The sequence below is a fragment of the Canis lupus genome, chromosome X (genome assembly GCF_048164855.1).
Source record: "Canis lupus baileyi chromosome X, mCanLup2.hap1, whole genome shotgun sequence".
Taxonomy (NCBI): Eukaryota; Metazoa; Chordata; class Mammalia; order Carnivora; family Canidae; genus Canis; species Canis lupus.
The window spans coordinates 86,221,666-86,237,976 of NC_132876.1; the positions used below are offsets into that span (position 1 = coordinate 86,221,666).

At 36.5% G+C, this 16,311-nt stretch overlaps 1 protein-coding gene across 10 annotated transcripts in view; it reads right to left on the reverse strand.

The window, feature by feature from the left end:
* Nucleotides 1-16,311, reverse strand: part of KDM6A (lysine demethylase 6A) — a 213,688-nt gene that overhangs the window by 104,911 nt on the left and 92,466 nt on the right. For all 10 annotated transcript variants that reach the window (XR_012026460.1, XM_072816714.1, XM_072816709.1 and 7 more), the window contains 2 exons: nucleotides 8,932-8,990; nucleotides 30-150 (listed from right to left, as the gene is read on the reverse strand). Coding sequence is in view for 9 of the 10 variants with exons in the window: in XM_072816714.1 (XP_072672815.1) it covers nucleotides 30-150; nucleotides 8,932-8,990 (180 nt within the window). In the remaining variant the exon portion in view is untranslated. The remainder of the gene's footprint in view (nucleotides 1-29; nucleotides 151-8,931; nucleotides 8,991-16,311) is intronic.

Here is a 16,311-nt window from a genome sequence, read left to right on the forward strand (position 1 = left end):
TGTATCTTGGAAAAAACTCAATAACCTACCTTTAAACTAGACTCATAGTCTGTATTCACTTTGAACATAAGCCCAAGTCGTAAATGAATTTCCTTGGCTCGACAAAAGCTGGGATCAACATAAAGCACCTCCTGAAATGCTTTAATTGCCCTGAAAGAATATAGACATAAGATATCTTAACTTTTTAACACTTGCATGAATTTTTGCTTGGTAGCACAGTTTAACTTCTGCTTTATGTAATACGGTTTTAAAGAAAATGTGTTTTACATGAATGTATTAAAAAAAAAAAGACTTGGAAGTGTACCAGGGTCTTTTATATAATTGAATGTATATCATCTAATTTAAAACAGGAGAAGGAAGATCAGATGAATGTATAATCAATTATTCAAATAATACTTTATGGCTTAATAAAATTCTCAGTTTAAATAACTGATTTTACTGTTTCTGGAACTTCCTAGGGGAAAGAAGGGTGGGACAGATAGTTTCGTTTTTTAGAGAAGAGAGATTAATCCTGCTTCTAGTCTATTCTGTAGGAATAAGTCTTCATTTTAAAACTTTCATATTTAGATTTATAATCCATATGTACCTTATTTTTTATATGGTCTGAGGTCAGATTTCATTTTTTCCATATAGATAGATATCCAATATCCCCTGCATCATTTGTAGTAAAGACCATCCTTACCACAGCTCTGCAGTGCCACTTTGTCCTAAATCAAGGGTCCATATTCATGTGGGTCTGTTTCTGGGTTCTCTATCATCTATCACTTTCCATTCGTTTATCAGTCTATTTTTGGCCCAAATTCACAATTTATCTTTTATAAATGGTCTTGATTACCAGTAGAGCAAATACAAGCATAAGGAACACTTTTCATTGAATATGTATTTTCACTGAATATGTATTTTATACACCTTAATTTGATCATGTAAATATACTACCTACTAAAAAATAAAATCATAAGGAAAAATGTCTACTTTGAATTTTGAAAATTGTAACACCAGCTAGAGCAATATGTTGAGCATCATTTTAAATCTCTCCACAGTATTTAGTTAAGACTTATTCCAAGTACCAGCTAATATATTCTTTGCGAAGCTTTTATCAGCTATTCTCTGCCTCTACTTATCTTGAAGGTGGCTATTTAGAATCTTATACAATTCCAAAAGAAAAGTCAACCTTTTATATGAAAAGTTGAAAATATTGTTAACACAAAACAGAGCACAATACCCTCTATGTCTTTTAAGTAACTTTATTTTGATTTATGCATTATCTATTTCCCAAAAAAAACTATGTGGGGCTATGTACAGGTTTATTATAAAATTAAGGGTTCTAAAGGGTAATGTTTATCATGAGGGGTGAGGACAACAGGCCCGGCATCAGATACTTTTATACCAGGTAAAACTACTTACTTACAGAAGAGAAGGCTGGGATCTATGTTTTAGATACCTTTTTAAGTGGGTGGGTGTGTATGTGTTTTATTTTCTGATGTGTACAGGTAGAAGAGGGGAGTCAAAGACCTGACAGAAAAGAATTGGTGTAAATTACCATTTTCATACAAAGGCAGCTTTCTGTTTTTCTCAGACTTCAAGTTACTCATCTGCGTGTTAAGAGGCTCTCTTTGTACTTTTCTCAAAGCTTTCTAATAGGAGGAGGTACAGGGCAGCCTCTGTTATTCTCCTGGTCATGATTAGTGCTACCACCTTCTACTAATAAAAGAGGCAATTGTTGGGGGCTGGGGGTTAGCATATAAAAGGTTAGGAAGAGAACAACTGCAGGTGTAAATGAGGCCAATTAAAACATGATACAATTGAGAAAGGGTATGCAGAGGTTTGGGGAAGCTTTTCGGCTAAGAGCAATTTTTTATTTCTTGATCCAAATGATACTTATGGATGTTTATCTTACAAATAATATGTTAAGCTGTATACTTCTGTTTATACATTTTTAAGCATGTTATATTCTGTAATAATAAAAATTGAGGATAATGCTTCATAAAATCCTAATGAACCTTAACTTATGAGATGGGTCAGAAAACTCTCTTGTGGAATGGTCAGAACTAAGCGATGTCCACACATGCCAATAAAAAATCCAGGCAGGCCTGAGTCAAAAATATGAACAAAAAAGAAAGGAAGTAGAAGACAGCAAAGAAACGAGAAAAAAGAAACTAAGAAAGAAAAACTGTCTAAGGAAAGGCATGTGAAAGAAGCAGTGAGGAGAACACAGAGTGTCAGTAGCAAACCCTTGGGAGAAATTATTTCCTACTCTTAGTTTCTATTTCTGGCCCTCCCTCTAAATCCTAAATTTGTAGATGTGTTTTACTCCATAGGTACGTTTGGTGCAGACATCTTATCCAAGTAGTTCACAATGTCACACAAGTGCAAAGAAACATAGGTTTAGGAACGCCTGGGTGGCTCAGCGGTTGAGAGTCTGCCTTTGGCTCAGAGTGTGATCCTAGGGTCTGGGATGGAGTCCTGAATTGGGCTCCCATAGGGAGCCTACTACTTCTCTCTCTACCTATGTCTCCGCCTCTCTCTGTGTATCTCTCATGAATAAACAAATAAAATCTTTAAAAAATAAAAAAAGAAACAGGTTTATTTTAACAAGTTTTCTATATATGTTAACACACTGAGAATTAAAAAAAAAATTCAACCTATATGCAAAAACACATGTTCCAACATACTAGTCTGGGCTACCCTATATTTATTCCTTAAGGACTACTGAAAGTGCCCATGAGGGGCACCTGGGTGACACAGTTGGTTAAACGTCTGACTCTTGAATTTGGCTCAATTCGTGATCTCAGGGTTGTGAGATCAAGCCCTGTACTGGGCTATGTGCCCAGGTTAGGGTCGGCTTAAGACACTCTCTCCCTCTGCCCCTTGGCCCCCTTCCACAGCTTGCTCCCTCTCTCTCTCTCAAATAAATAAATAAATATTTTTTTTTAAAGTGCCCATGAGATGGTGAGGCCAATATATATCAAATCATCAAGTTCTTCTCATCGTTGTTTCAAAGTATTCCTCAAATTCATTACCTTGCAGATCGAATCTTCAATATCTCATGACTAGATTACTGAAATAGATAGGCTCTTTTAAGAACTACCTTTGCTCTGCTCTGGCATACCTATGTCTCCTCAAACATGTGGTTCCTGTAATAGCCTACTGACCACGATACTCTAAGTTAATCTCTATGTAGCATTTAAGATCTGTAAACAGTACCCAGTACCTATTAAAATCTATTCCCAGTTATGACCCAACACTGTTCATCCTCAGCTGTGACCTGGCTATTTCAGGAATTTCTTTATGCAAATACTGGCCCTCCTGACTTCACTGCTTCTCCTCAGAAGTCTCCTGATCTGAAATATTTTCATTCTTCTACTTTACCCTAAACCCACTATTACCTGAAAGACTGACCACCCAAACTCAACACCAACTATTTTTTACTTAGTGTTAACCAGCTGTTAGGTCCACTTTATAATCAAATCATTTTATTCTCTGTGTAGTGGTGTACACTATCTCCAGTTTTTCCAAATGGCCTATTCCTTGAGGTCCACACTCCTCTTTTATATTTAATTGTCTAAATAACATAGAAAATGGTTAACTTTAATAGATGTTTACTAATGCCATCACTTTTATAGTTGGTTGACTGGGCTTCTCGTAGGGGCAGGACAGCAATGTTCCACAGTCTACATACTGAGCTCCTCTCGTCTAACAAAATATATCTAGGTTCATTTTCATTTCCATTTCTAAACTTTTTACCCATCTTTCCAGTGTGCTTCCTCAGTTTTTCCCCACATTAGGGGGAAAAAGGGAAAAAAGTGTGTGCCTGTGTGTGTGTGTGTGTGTGTGTGTGTGTGAGGAAAATAGGTACCATTCAGACTACATTCTAATTTTGGTCATTTTACCACGTGCTTATCTCACCAAATTGCATGTAGCCAGAGCATGATCTCGGCACCACAAACTAGACTAAAAACATCAACACATATAAATTCTGCTTACCTCAGGATTCTGATGACACAGAATTTTAGAACATAAGAAATAGCTACCCAAAACTATAAAATATTTTCATGATACAATGCCTGGAAAGGTTTATAATTTTCAAATATTAAAGCATATTCTCTAGCAATAATTTTAATAATTTTGGTGATAAAAACACTACATTTTTGGATTTTGAGAAAAAAATGCCAATAATAATTATGCACAGCATAATTTGTTTCTAGAAAGTCATTAAAAAGAAGAGCTTCCTCAGGACTTTACCAACCTGTAGTAAAAATAATGATACTAACTAAACGTCCGTAGCAGTTTCAGTACATTTGGAAAGAGACATAATAAAATTTTTAACTTTTTTAAGGCTAATATAGCTGAGTCCAGAGATTTCCCTCAGGGATATCTGAAGGGATAAATGGTCTAATACCACAACATTTGATACTAATAAAAGAGAGAATATTCTAACTCTAAATCAGTAATAGCATGTAGACACACAAGACACAGATAATTCCATACATACATGTTAGGAAATATAGAGGTTCCTTTTAAATGTGACAAATGAAAGATTTGATGAAGTAATCAAAGAAACAGGTATGGCAGGAATTTTAACAGGTGGAGATCGTAGGCGAAGGCAGACCAAACACAGTAAATGGCACAAAATTACATAGGTAAAAAAATGCTCAATATGGGGTGCCTGGGTGGCTCTGTTGGTAAAGCATTTGCCTTCGGCTCAGATCATGCATGATCCCAGGTCAAGCCCCACGTCAGGCTCCTTGCTCCATGAGGAGCCTGCCTCTCCCTCTTTCTCTGTCTCTGTCTGCCTCTCTCTCTCTCTCTCATGAATAAATAAATAAAATCTTTTTTAAAAATGCTCAATACGTTTTCAAGGAAATGTTAATACAGTGTGACTGACAGAAAAAAAATGTATTTAGGGGAACAGTAGGCTAGAAGGATCTTTTGAGGCTGAACCAGAGAGGACCTTAAATGTGAGGGTAATTTAGAAATAACACACAAGGGTTCTTCATATTACCATTTGCTAGTGTGTTACTTCATTGCTTTTTTTGCTCTTTCTAGTCAGTCTTCATTTCATCATCCCAGACAGTGAAAGATATTTTTTCCTTCCCTTCTTGCAAAGATGTATGTTTTTATTCATAATTTCCCTGAAGCTTAATTAGCCCAACCCTTCCAAATTCTCTCTGGCAATCTATGTGTCACTGGTAAGCATAACTTTACCAAAACTGCCTTAGTTAAATGCTGGTTTTGTCAAAACAGAAGCGTACATAATAAACAACACATGTTAACATGAACTGTTTCATTTTAATGGAACTAAAACTTTTCATCTAAGAGCATTATTTTGTATTATGATAGCTCAAAAATATTTATTAAATATTAAGTTTTTGCCAGACTCCATGTTAGACAAGCCTCAGGATCAATGGTGGCAGCACAAGGACATGAGGTTTATTTGCACCCAAAGTGGTCACCACAATGGAGAACTGAGATTCCTACACTTTTAAAGTACACTTGTGATTGGTACAGTGCTTGAGGAATTAATCCTTAAAAAAAAGTCACTTGTAATGTGTTAATACTTCTATGTTTCTAATCTCACCTCCACCTCCTTCCCCTAACCCTTTTTAATGTCAACAATAATCACTCTATTTCCTTACAGGCCTATCAATTAGATTTGGGAGCTTAATTTCCAAAATCCTATGACTCTAGCACAGAATTAGGTTATCTCTTAGATTTGCCACCATAGGACCCTTCTGATACTGATCAATGGGAATACAAAAGGTTGCAGGTTAGAAAGAGAAGACTGATAAGCATTTTGAGATGGATATATTTAGAAGTATGGCTGTAAGCTGTAGTAATTTATTACTGTATTGCATTTCAATTCCTCTCAAACAAGGATACAGGTTTCTCACTATAAGGCAAGAAAAAACTCAGTTCAAGGCACCCCTAGCAATGTGCCACCTTCATGAGCAAGAACAAGTGAAGGCATGGGCATGCATTCATGCACCTGTAAAAAATTGGCTTTATAAAAGACTGGTTCTAGCATTCTGATGTACGTATTTTACCTTGTACTTCTATGTCATTCTCCTTTTGGATATCTTTTTAACTCTGGTCCCACATTACAGAGTAGGATCAACAGCAAAATTGCTAAGTCCAATGAGGATGTTACAGTTGCTCTACTACTTTCTGACCTGGGCTCCTCTAAGAGAATGCAACTGAAAACTGGAAAAACTGACCAAACAACTGATCTAGAAATTAACCAATAAAATCAACTCCAAAAGAAACAATGGGCAGAATATGGCAAGAAACAAGGCAAACAAGTTAGCAGATAAAACTGTACTTAGTAAAATTGTTCTCAGTAATATTAAGTCACCATCACCAACCCCAACATACGTTGGTCACACACATTATCATCAAATACTTAATCTAGCAAATGCCAACAGGCACCATTACCAAGTACCAAATTTTACTTAAATTACAAATATACTAAAGATAAAGCATCCTGAGACATCCTAGGCAGATCCTTAGAGTTGACAATACAAAAAAGGGCATAATACATTCTTCTCTAGAAACATTTTGTCAACATATCCTAAAATTTCATGTAAATAATTTCAGAGAAAAGAAAAATGCCTGATCTCAGCAATTAACAGTTACTTAAAATAAAACCAAATAAAACACACAGTTTTAATCTAAGAAGTTTCTAACACTTAAGGCTGCACTCTGAAACTCACCAAGCAACTACTCCATGCTTTCTAATTCTGTATCTGTTCAAGAAATAAGATAAGTTAAAGGTTCGGGCACAAGAATTTGTGAAAAAAAACATCTGACCAGCAAGAGAGAAAACACACAGCTAGGATGGATTCAGACAGGGTGTGAAATATGTCGTTTTAGGAAGCAGCTAGAGATGAAACTTAAGATGTGAGAAATGGTGGTGACCAGGACATGATCGCAGACTAGAGGGCATTTGTTAATGCAGACATTGCATTGTCCTTGCATCATTCAGTTTCATTTCTTAGGTCAACTGAAGGATACAAAAATCATATATAGATAAGGAGTCCTTGATACAATGTTCCACAGCTGCAAGTCCCCTGAGTAGACATGGTCATGTACTTCTTAAAGTAATCCAATTTTGAACTGATGATGGTTTCACTTCATTACTGATTTTACATCTGTATCTACAATCTACAGGGAGCTCATAAGTTATCACAGGTAGGTGAAAAAATGCTGGTGTGTGGTACACGTGTCCATTCCTAAACTGTAAAGTTCCTTGTCTCACGTTTCATCTAAATTATTTCTGGCTAGCCATAAAGAATGTAAAACAACGTGCCCAGGAGAACAACTGCGAAAATGGATTAAAAAAATATCTGTCAATCTTCAAACCTATTAACAGTGTAATAGAAAAAACATTAGATTGGGGAATCTGAGCATAATCTCGCTTCTGCCACTAAATAGTTACATAATATTCAGTTACACACCTGGCTTTCGTCATCTACAAAATTAAGGAAATAAACTAAGTTATCTCTAAAACTACTTCTGGTTCTAGAAGTTTAGAATTGTGTTTTCTATGAATAGGATCTTCAAGAAACTAAGACTATTTTAAAACAGTCCTACTCTATCCTTGGTTTTAAATATGGTGCTCCACAGTAACGGATAATTTAAGAGAAAAAAATTACAAAGCTTCTTTATAAAGATCAATTAAAGTTTTGTACAGTTTGCATAAGTGATCTGAATGATTATAATACTCTATATATACACACAGGTATTCTCTAACAATGCAGTGCTGCCACAGATGATCAAAACCCAACAGAACCAAGAGCAAAGACATAAGAAAAGACATATAGAAAAAGTCATCCAAGTCTACAGTTTCATCTTTAGGGAAACCATACTGAATCATTGCCAATGCATATTTAAAAGCTCTGTGATAAATACCCAGGGCACCCAACAGGTACATGACAGGATTATAACCTTTGGCCAAAACCTTCCTTTGGACTCTCACAGCATTCACTCAGGTTAAAATTATGGAGAACAGAAGGGACTCTGACCAAACCAGAGATGTTTCAAATAAAAAATGTCTGGATAGGGCTTTTTGGTTTACAAAATATGCATTATCTCATCTGATCATCAAAACTCTGCAAAGTAGAAAAGACAAGTGACTACAATGCACTTAAAAAGAAAAAAAAAAAAATCACACACACACACACACACACACACACACACACACACGGGGAAACAGACCTAGGGAGTCTATTTAACTCAAGATCAAATTAAGTGACAGTGCAGAGACCAGGTTATCTATCTTCCAACTCAAATTCTATTATGTTATTTCCATTGAAGAACACTATTACCTTGTCTTGTAAACAAGAAAAACAATAACGGGACGAAGGCCTTAACAACAGGGCCCTACACTTTACAGTTTATAAAATCTTATATATTCCTATCATATTTAATCTCTGACTCTGAAGTACCATTATTCCTATTTTATAAATGAGAGAATCAAGAGCTTGTAATCTGGTACCTAATTACTAGAAACTGGAAAATACTAATGCACACATGCATATATATTGGCCTATGTGTGTTGGGGAGGTGGAACAACCAATCTTGTATTTTCCAGTTTCTAGTAACGAGGCTTAGTGACATTAAAATATCTTGTATTGGGCAGCCCGGGTGGCTCGGTGGTTTAACGCCACCTTCAGCCTAGGGCATGATCCTGAAGACCCGGGATCGAGTCCCATGTGAGGCTCCCTGCATGGAGCCTGCTTCTCCCTCTGCCTGTGTCTCTGTCTCTCTCTTGCTCTGTGTCTCGAATGAATGAATGAATGAATGAATGAATGAAAATCTTTTAAAAATAAAAAAATAAAATATCTTGTATTTATTATACATACACACACAATATCAAACAAAACAAGCCATTTACTAGAAATAACAGGAGTTATTAGTTTTATGTCAACTTACCAGTGAAATGCATTGTAATGGAAGTAGACCAAACCAAGACCATATAAAAAGGCAGCATTCTGTAAATAAAAGGAAAAAGAGACTTTTAGGAAAAGCATTCTCTAATGCAATGTTGTTATTAATATACAGTATCCAAGGTGTTTTAAGTCATTAAAACTATCCTGTATTACAATATATTTACAATATATTTTTAGAACACCAAAATAACAGTGATGAGTCAGCAGATGGCACATAATCCAATCAAGTTGGAGAAATTCTTTGGTTTCTTTTTAATCAAACCTGCTCTGAAATAAAAAAATAAAAATAAAAAAAAATTGTCAGCAGAATTACATGGGCATATGTAAAATAAAAACCTATTATTCAGGGAAAAGAAAATGCTTGGATTATACTATCCCATTCTCACTTGCTTGCATCTGTATTTTTTTTCTCTGGTTCTTTGTTCCTTTATGTTCAGGGGCTGCCAGGAAGGTAGTTAGAATTCAAAAGAAATGCACAATATAAACCTAGAAGAAATTTTGATATTAAAAAAAACATACACACACACACACAGGCTAAAATGACACCTAGCCATTAACATTTGAAGGTTTAGCATCAGTGATTCCTGGGCACCTGAGTGGCTCAGTTGGCTAAGCATCCAACTCTTGATATCAGCTCAGGTCATGATCTCAGGATCATGAGACCCAGCCACGTTGGGCTCCCTGGTTAGTGGGGAGTCTACTTGAGATTTTCTTTAAAAAATAAAAAGTAACTACACAAAAGTGAACCCTTTTGTAGTACAAATCAGAAAGACAGCTTATCCAGACTCATTTGGACCTCTGGCCTCCAAATAGGAAATAGCTAGCTACTCTCCCCTTTTCTAAAAAGGACCAATGTTTGAGTATCTATTACATGTTTTACCAATACATAAGCAAATCTGTTTTAATAAACCTTACCTGTTTAAAAATAATAATAAAGCTTTCACAGTAATCCTTGTAAAGATATTTCTACAAACCTATATTCTAAATCCTGAAAATTTTAGACTCTTAATAAAATGCTTCTTGCCATACAGTCTTAGGCTGTATTTCCCCAGAAGCACAACCTGAGACAGAAGGTTTTAAGTATAAGTAGTTTATTCAGGAAGGTGGCCTAGGAAATACCAGTAAGGGAATGGAGAAGTGAGGCAGGGAAGGGAGTAACACCAATAAAGGATGCAGTAATGGCTGGTTATACAGTAGGACTCAATTCTGCTGGGGATCTCTAGACAGTATGGAACATTCCTAAATCATCTTGCCCTGGGTGTGAGGGACTAGAGTACTTATCCCACAACTGCTATCAGTCACAGGTTATAGAGAAAAAGAATTAGTGATGTTTAAAGTATAAACAAAAGTGTAAACAGCTGAGTGACTTTTTGGCCTGGAACTGGGTTCTTTTTTGTTGTTGTTTTCTAAAAAACACCAAACTGTGCTTTAGAATTATATTGTGCACTTCCTCTGAATTTCAAGTACCTTTCTGGAAACACTGAAAAATGTTTCTTAAGTACATCTTAAAATGTAATAAATATAAAGTTTTAATTTCATTAAATCCTCATTACTCCCCTCCAAATTTCCAAATGAGAAAATTATATGCTACAAGAGTATTCGCAGATGTGGGGATTCACAAAGGTCTCAAACAACATCTATTTCAAAAGTTTGTATTTTTACAATTTTTAAAAAATTTATTTGGAACTGGTTTTAATCAGGATCATTCCTTTACCACCCCATCCCCCACTCCCTGAAATAAGTTGAGTAGTAAACTCTCAAGGATTAAACAAGCCAAAGTGATTAAAACATACTTCCTCTGCTTTCAAGAAGTATGCAACCTAGTCTGTGCAGGTGATGGCAAATGGGGAGAACAGTGTTGTTAAGAATACGGGAGTAGTTAATTCAGAGTCATGAAGTGTTCAACCCAGAAAGTCTAGATTTGAAAGACAACTATCTTCTTATATGAGGGAAATGGCAGGGAAGGGAGCCCAGTTGAATAGCAGATTAACATCTTTCACCAATTTAATTACCCAGAGAAGGTGGTGTGGGGTGTGGTGGAAATATGAGTTTACTGAGTGGAATTTCTGCTTCCAAGAAACACCTGGCATTCTCTCAACATCCTTACTTTGTTCATAGCCTATCATTCCCACTCTAGAAAATTTTACCCTATCCCTGCCACCTTATAAATTCCACCAATTATTTAAGATCCACTTTAAATGGCATCTTCCCCCATGAAGCTCTGCTGCTCCTACCTCAAACCAAAAGTAATCTTTCCAGCCTCTAAATCTGTCCTCCACACAATGTCTCTATCCTACATTATTAATAGTAAGAACTTAATTTAATGCAAAATGCTAATAACATCATTTCTTTTCTTTTCTTTTTCTATTTATTTATGAGAGAGAGAGAGAGAGAGAGAGAGAGAGAGAGGCAGGCAGAGACACAGAGGGAAAAGCAGGCTCCATGCAGGAAGCCCGACATGGGACTCGATCCTGTGTCTCCAGGATCAGGACCTTGGCTGAAGGGGGCGCTAAACCGCTGAGCCACCCGGGCTGCCTACATCATTTCTTTTTGAAGGTTCTAACAACCCTATGAGGTGGTGGAGGGCTTCCTTTATAGAATAAAGAAACAAGGATAAGAAAGATTAAACAACTTGCTCAAAAAGACAGGTACTAAGTAGCGGACATAGGAACCGAATCTAGGCCTGCCTCCAGAGTTCACTCTCAACTACTGTACCTTTGTTATTTGTGTACTAACTAAACCCCATCTCATCAGACAAAAATGCCACAAAGGCAGGAGTGCTAATCATGTGCGTATCCCGTTATTACCTAGCACAGTGCCTTCTACACAGAGACACCCAAAGGTTTAGTAAATTGAATCACCCAGTATTTAAGCTAAGTTATCAAACTCAGCTCCATAGATGACACAGAATTAGTATGAGGAACAGTTCTTATTAACCAAAAGCTTACATATATCGGCAAGGAATTAAATCTCAATTTTCCATAACAGTAAACAATGTAATTCAAACATTTATTGAGCATCTATTATGAGTCATAGCAGAATTATCAACACTGAGAAGACAGTAGTGAGCAGACAAAAATTCCTACCTCAATGAATTTACAATTTAATGACAAAAGATTATGAAATTAAGTGTATACAATATATTCCAAGCTACAACCATTTAAGAGTTAATGAACTATAATAAGGACTAGGAAAAGAGGTAGTACTTGGGTACTGTTCTCAAGGATAGCTAAAAGGAGAAGGAAAAACAAGACATCTCAGCCAGGGAAACATCTCTGGAAACCATAACCTGGAGGTATGAATAGCTATATGCTCTTAAATAAACAAATTCCCTCCCAATGTACAAGGCCACCACAAATGCCAATAGCATCCCCACTGAGAAACATGGGTCTATGCAAAAGGATGACCTGAGCAAAGCACTGATATGGAAATTAATTTAATTACAATGTAGTCATTCTTCAACCTATACTATGAGGACTTAGGGGAGTAACTTTATGGGAACGTACTATTTAAAAAATATATTCCTGCTTCAGTACAAATCCTTAGAGGTTAGAGTATACATACCAGGAGTCAGCAAACTATGGCACATGAGTGAAATCCAGCCAGGCACCTGTTTTTGTAAATTTTACTGGAACATAGCTACACCCACCCATTTACTTGTCTATGGCTGCTTCCAGCAACAGAGAGACTACCAAACTTACAAAGCCTAAAATATGTACTAACTGGCCTTTTCCAAAAGAAGTTTGCCAACCTCTGATCTAGATTGTATTACAGTACCCATCACAACCCCAAATTAAGAAACTATAACTTGATAAGATTGCTATCAATTTATACTGAAGGTTCTTATACTGTGTCTACAGTAAAGTTATTGTCACAGATGTGGCTCATTAAGCTAGCAGTTTACCAATACCAGAGTCCATAGTAGTGTTTTCACTAATCCCCAACACAGCTCTTAAACTCCTAAGTGCCCTGCTCCCTAATCAGAGCTCCAGGGCTAGATGTGAGAGGGGAGCATTCTGCAGTCCTGTGGAGTTGAGACACTATAACCTTTATTCTTTCCATCTGTTCCTTAGCTTCTCTCAGTTTCCCCAGACTACTTCCAAAGTGAAGGGAAGGGCACTGAGGGTTATACTTCCATTTTCACGAGCATACTTATGTAAAAGTGGATTGGAAAACAAGAGTAACAAGGTTGGCAATGTGACACAGTTATAGCCAGTGAGACAAGCAGATTTCTAACCTTGGGGTTTCTAAGAAAGCTGCTGCTTTCTATGCATAAATGTTTCCTTTCCTCCTATTCTTCCTTCTGTTACTATGTTATAGTCCCCAGAGTAATGAAGGTATTAATAGCCCACCAAAGTGGTATCAAAATTACTTTACCCTGAAAACATCTAAACAATCAGCAGCCACAGAAATAAACATCTAAACTAAGCAGAACATCAGAAAATACAGCTGCTAATGACTCCCCTCCAAGCGAGTTTACTGATAGGGAAAATACCCTCAGCACAGGAAGCATGAATTCAACTGCCAATCAGCATCAAAAGCTATGTTGGGGACAGCATCAAAGAGTCCAACAGAACCTTCCCTACCTTCCCAATAAAGCCCTAACCCTGCCACCTAGTTTTCTTAAGTTCAATAGAACATTCCATACTTTCCCAATGAAGTCTTAAAACTCCTGTTGTGTTAATAAGTTTATATATAAACCTTTATCTCTGGTGACTGAGGGAGTTACTCCTTATGAAGTAACTCCAGCATGTACATCTGAACAAATTTGGTCTTTTCTCCTATTAATCTACTGTCAGATAATTTGTAGACCATTCCCCTGACCTAAGTTGTAAGAGGAAAAAGTATTTCCTCCAACAGTGACAAGCAGCAACCCTATGTAAAAATCAGACTAGGCAGGGACTGGAGTGGCAGACATAAACATATCATGACTTTAAGATTTTATTTATTTATTTAGAGAGAGAGCATGTTTACCCACAAGTGTGTGGGGGGGGCGCACAGGCAAAGTGGAGGGAGAGGGAGAAAATCTTGAGCAGACTCCATGCTGAGCTCAGAGCCCACCTCTTGACCTGAGCCAAAATCAAGAGTCAGAGGCTAACCCAACTAAGCCAACCAGGCACCCTCCCATATCATGATTTTAAAGGAAAACATGTTTCAGGGGCTCCTGGGTGGCTCATCAGTTAAGTGTGGGGCTCTTGGTTGAGGCTCAGGTCATGATCTCAGTCAGGGTCAAGGGATTTAGCCTTGTGGGCTCCTAGCTCAGCGTGGATTCTGCTCAAGATCCTCCCTCTCCATTCAGTTCTGCCCCTCCCCCAACTCATGCTAGCACTCTCCCTCAAATAAATAAAACATTAAAAAAAAGAAAAAGGAAAATGTGTTTTAAACACAGGAGAGTGACAGTAAATTTAAGATCAGAACACTGCCCCTCCCTCCCTCCTTGAGGCCACAGCTATTTTCTATTTACCTCGGTTTGGCTTTTTTCAGGAAAGGTTAGACCTAGCATCCTCCAAGCATGCAACAATAAGCAGCAACAGTAAAAAGGCAGCTGTTTCCCAGACAAAGGGAGGTTGAGATTAACAAAAGAGAGTATTAGTAAAGTTAATATTTAAACTTCTAAAAACTTCTTTAGACAAGACCAAAGCTAAAGCTAATCATTTTGGGCAACTAAGCGGGTTCTAAATGATGAAATCATCAAAATCATTGTTAAAATATGTAATCTTTGGATAGAGTAACAATTTGATTGTAGCACCACCAACATCCCATAGTCCAGTAATAACTTTTGAAGATAATTATGTTTTTATACAAGGATATCATTAAGAAATAAAATCAAGCCAAACTAATAGAAAAATATCAAGTTTCTTAATCTTATTCTTCTCTGATACTAATCCCACATAGCTAATGATACACAATGGGAACATAAAATCTGTTATTCATCCAATCTGAGGACCAAAAGAGGGGATGGGGAGGTTGAAGGCATTCCAAAGCTCTAGGAACAAATCTCCAAATGCCTTCTGGTTACCTCCACCTGTTGTATATACTACAAATACCTGAAACTCCACAAATCTTAGATTGAAGAGGAGTCTAACAATGTTCTAATGGTACTGAAGATTTTAGAAAGCGGTAACAATCTCACCAGTTAAGCATGACAAAAGTAGTCCTATTTTTGTTTTTATTTCCTTCCCACCAATAAACCACATTCATTCATAAAACTCATTTTACAACCTAAAAGCCTCTGAATCAATCCCCTTTCCATTCTTAATGCCTTTCTCTAGGTAATTTAGGACCTCAATTTTGTCTATCTGGCGTCTTGCAATAGTTTCCTAAATCCTCTCCCAAATTCTAACCTCCTCCACTATTTCCCCCCTTTCAATTACCTTCCATATCACTGCTAATGAGCTTTCAAAAACTGTAACATGACATTGTTCTGTCTGAAATTCTTCCCAAGAGTCACTACAATCTCCTGTGACTTAGAGGGGTTTCATTTTATGAACCCTTACTCAATCTCCCCGATCTCACAGCCCTCACTTCAATCAGGACAAATAATATGGACATTAATGAATAAAATATGGTCTTACACATTTCTGTGATTTTTTTTTCATTTCTGTGATTTTAAACATGTTTGCTTCCTCTGCTGAAAAAGCATATGCTATCTTTCCTTCAACTGACTTCTCAATCTGGCAAATTCCTTTTTGTCCCTTAACACATCACTCACCTCTTCTTTCTTGAAGTATTATCTGACATTCCCAAACCCAAAGAGAGTCAGGTTTTCTGATACATGTCCCAAATGAATATCCATGTATATTACAAATATGCTACTTATCACCTCCACTAGAATATGAGTCTAAATGGTAGAGATAGAACCCAATTCATGTTTTGATCCCTACCACAAAGTAAATACATATAAAGTTATTTAGGAAAGGTATGCTGCTAAATAAATCAATCTCTTACAGCCGTCAATAACCTATTACACATTTTTTCATCAAAGAATTTAATACTTTGTTAAATTCAATTTATACTGAGTCACTTCCTTAACATGGACACTTAAAAGGGTTTTCCCAGTTATAATAATATAGTACAGGAGGTTGCTAAAGCTCGTTATATCCATCATGTTCAAAATTATAGCATTAGATAAGTTTTACTTCCAAAACCTATGCATAGTATTGCATAGTGATCAAAAAATCAGGCTGTAGAGACCATCAAACTTGGGTTAGAACTCCAGTTAAGACTCATTAAATAAAAAAAAATTAAAAAAAATTTAAAAAAAGACTCATTAAATAAGTTAATTAGTAACTTAGTCTCAGTTTCATAGGGTTGGTTTGAGGAATTAAATAAGATCATACACGTAAAATACTACCTGGCACTT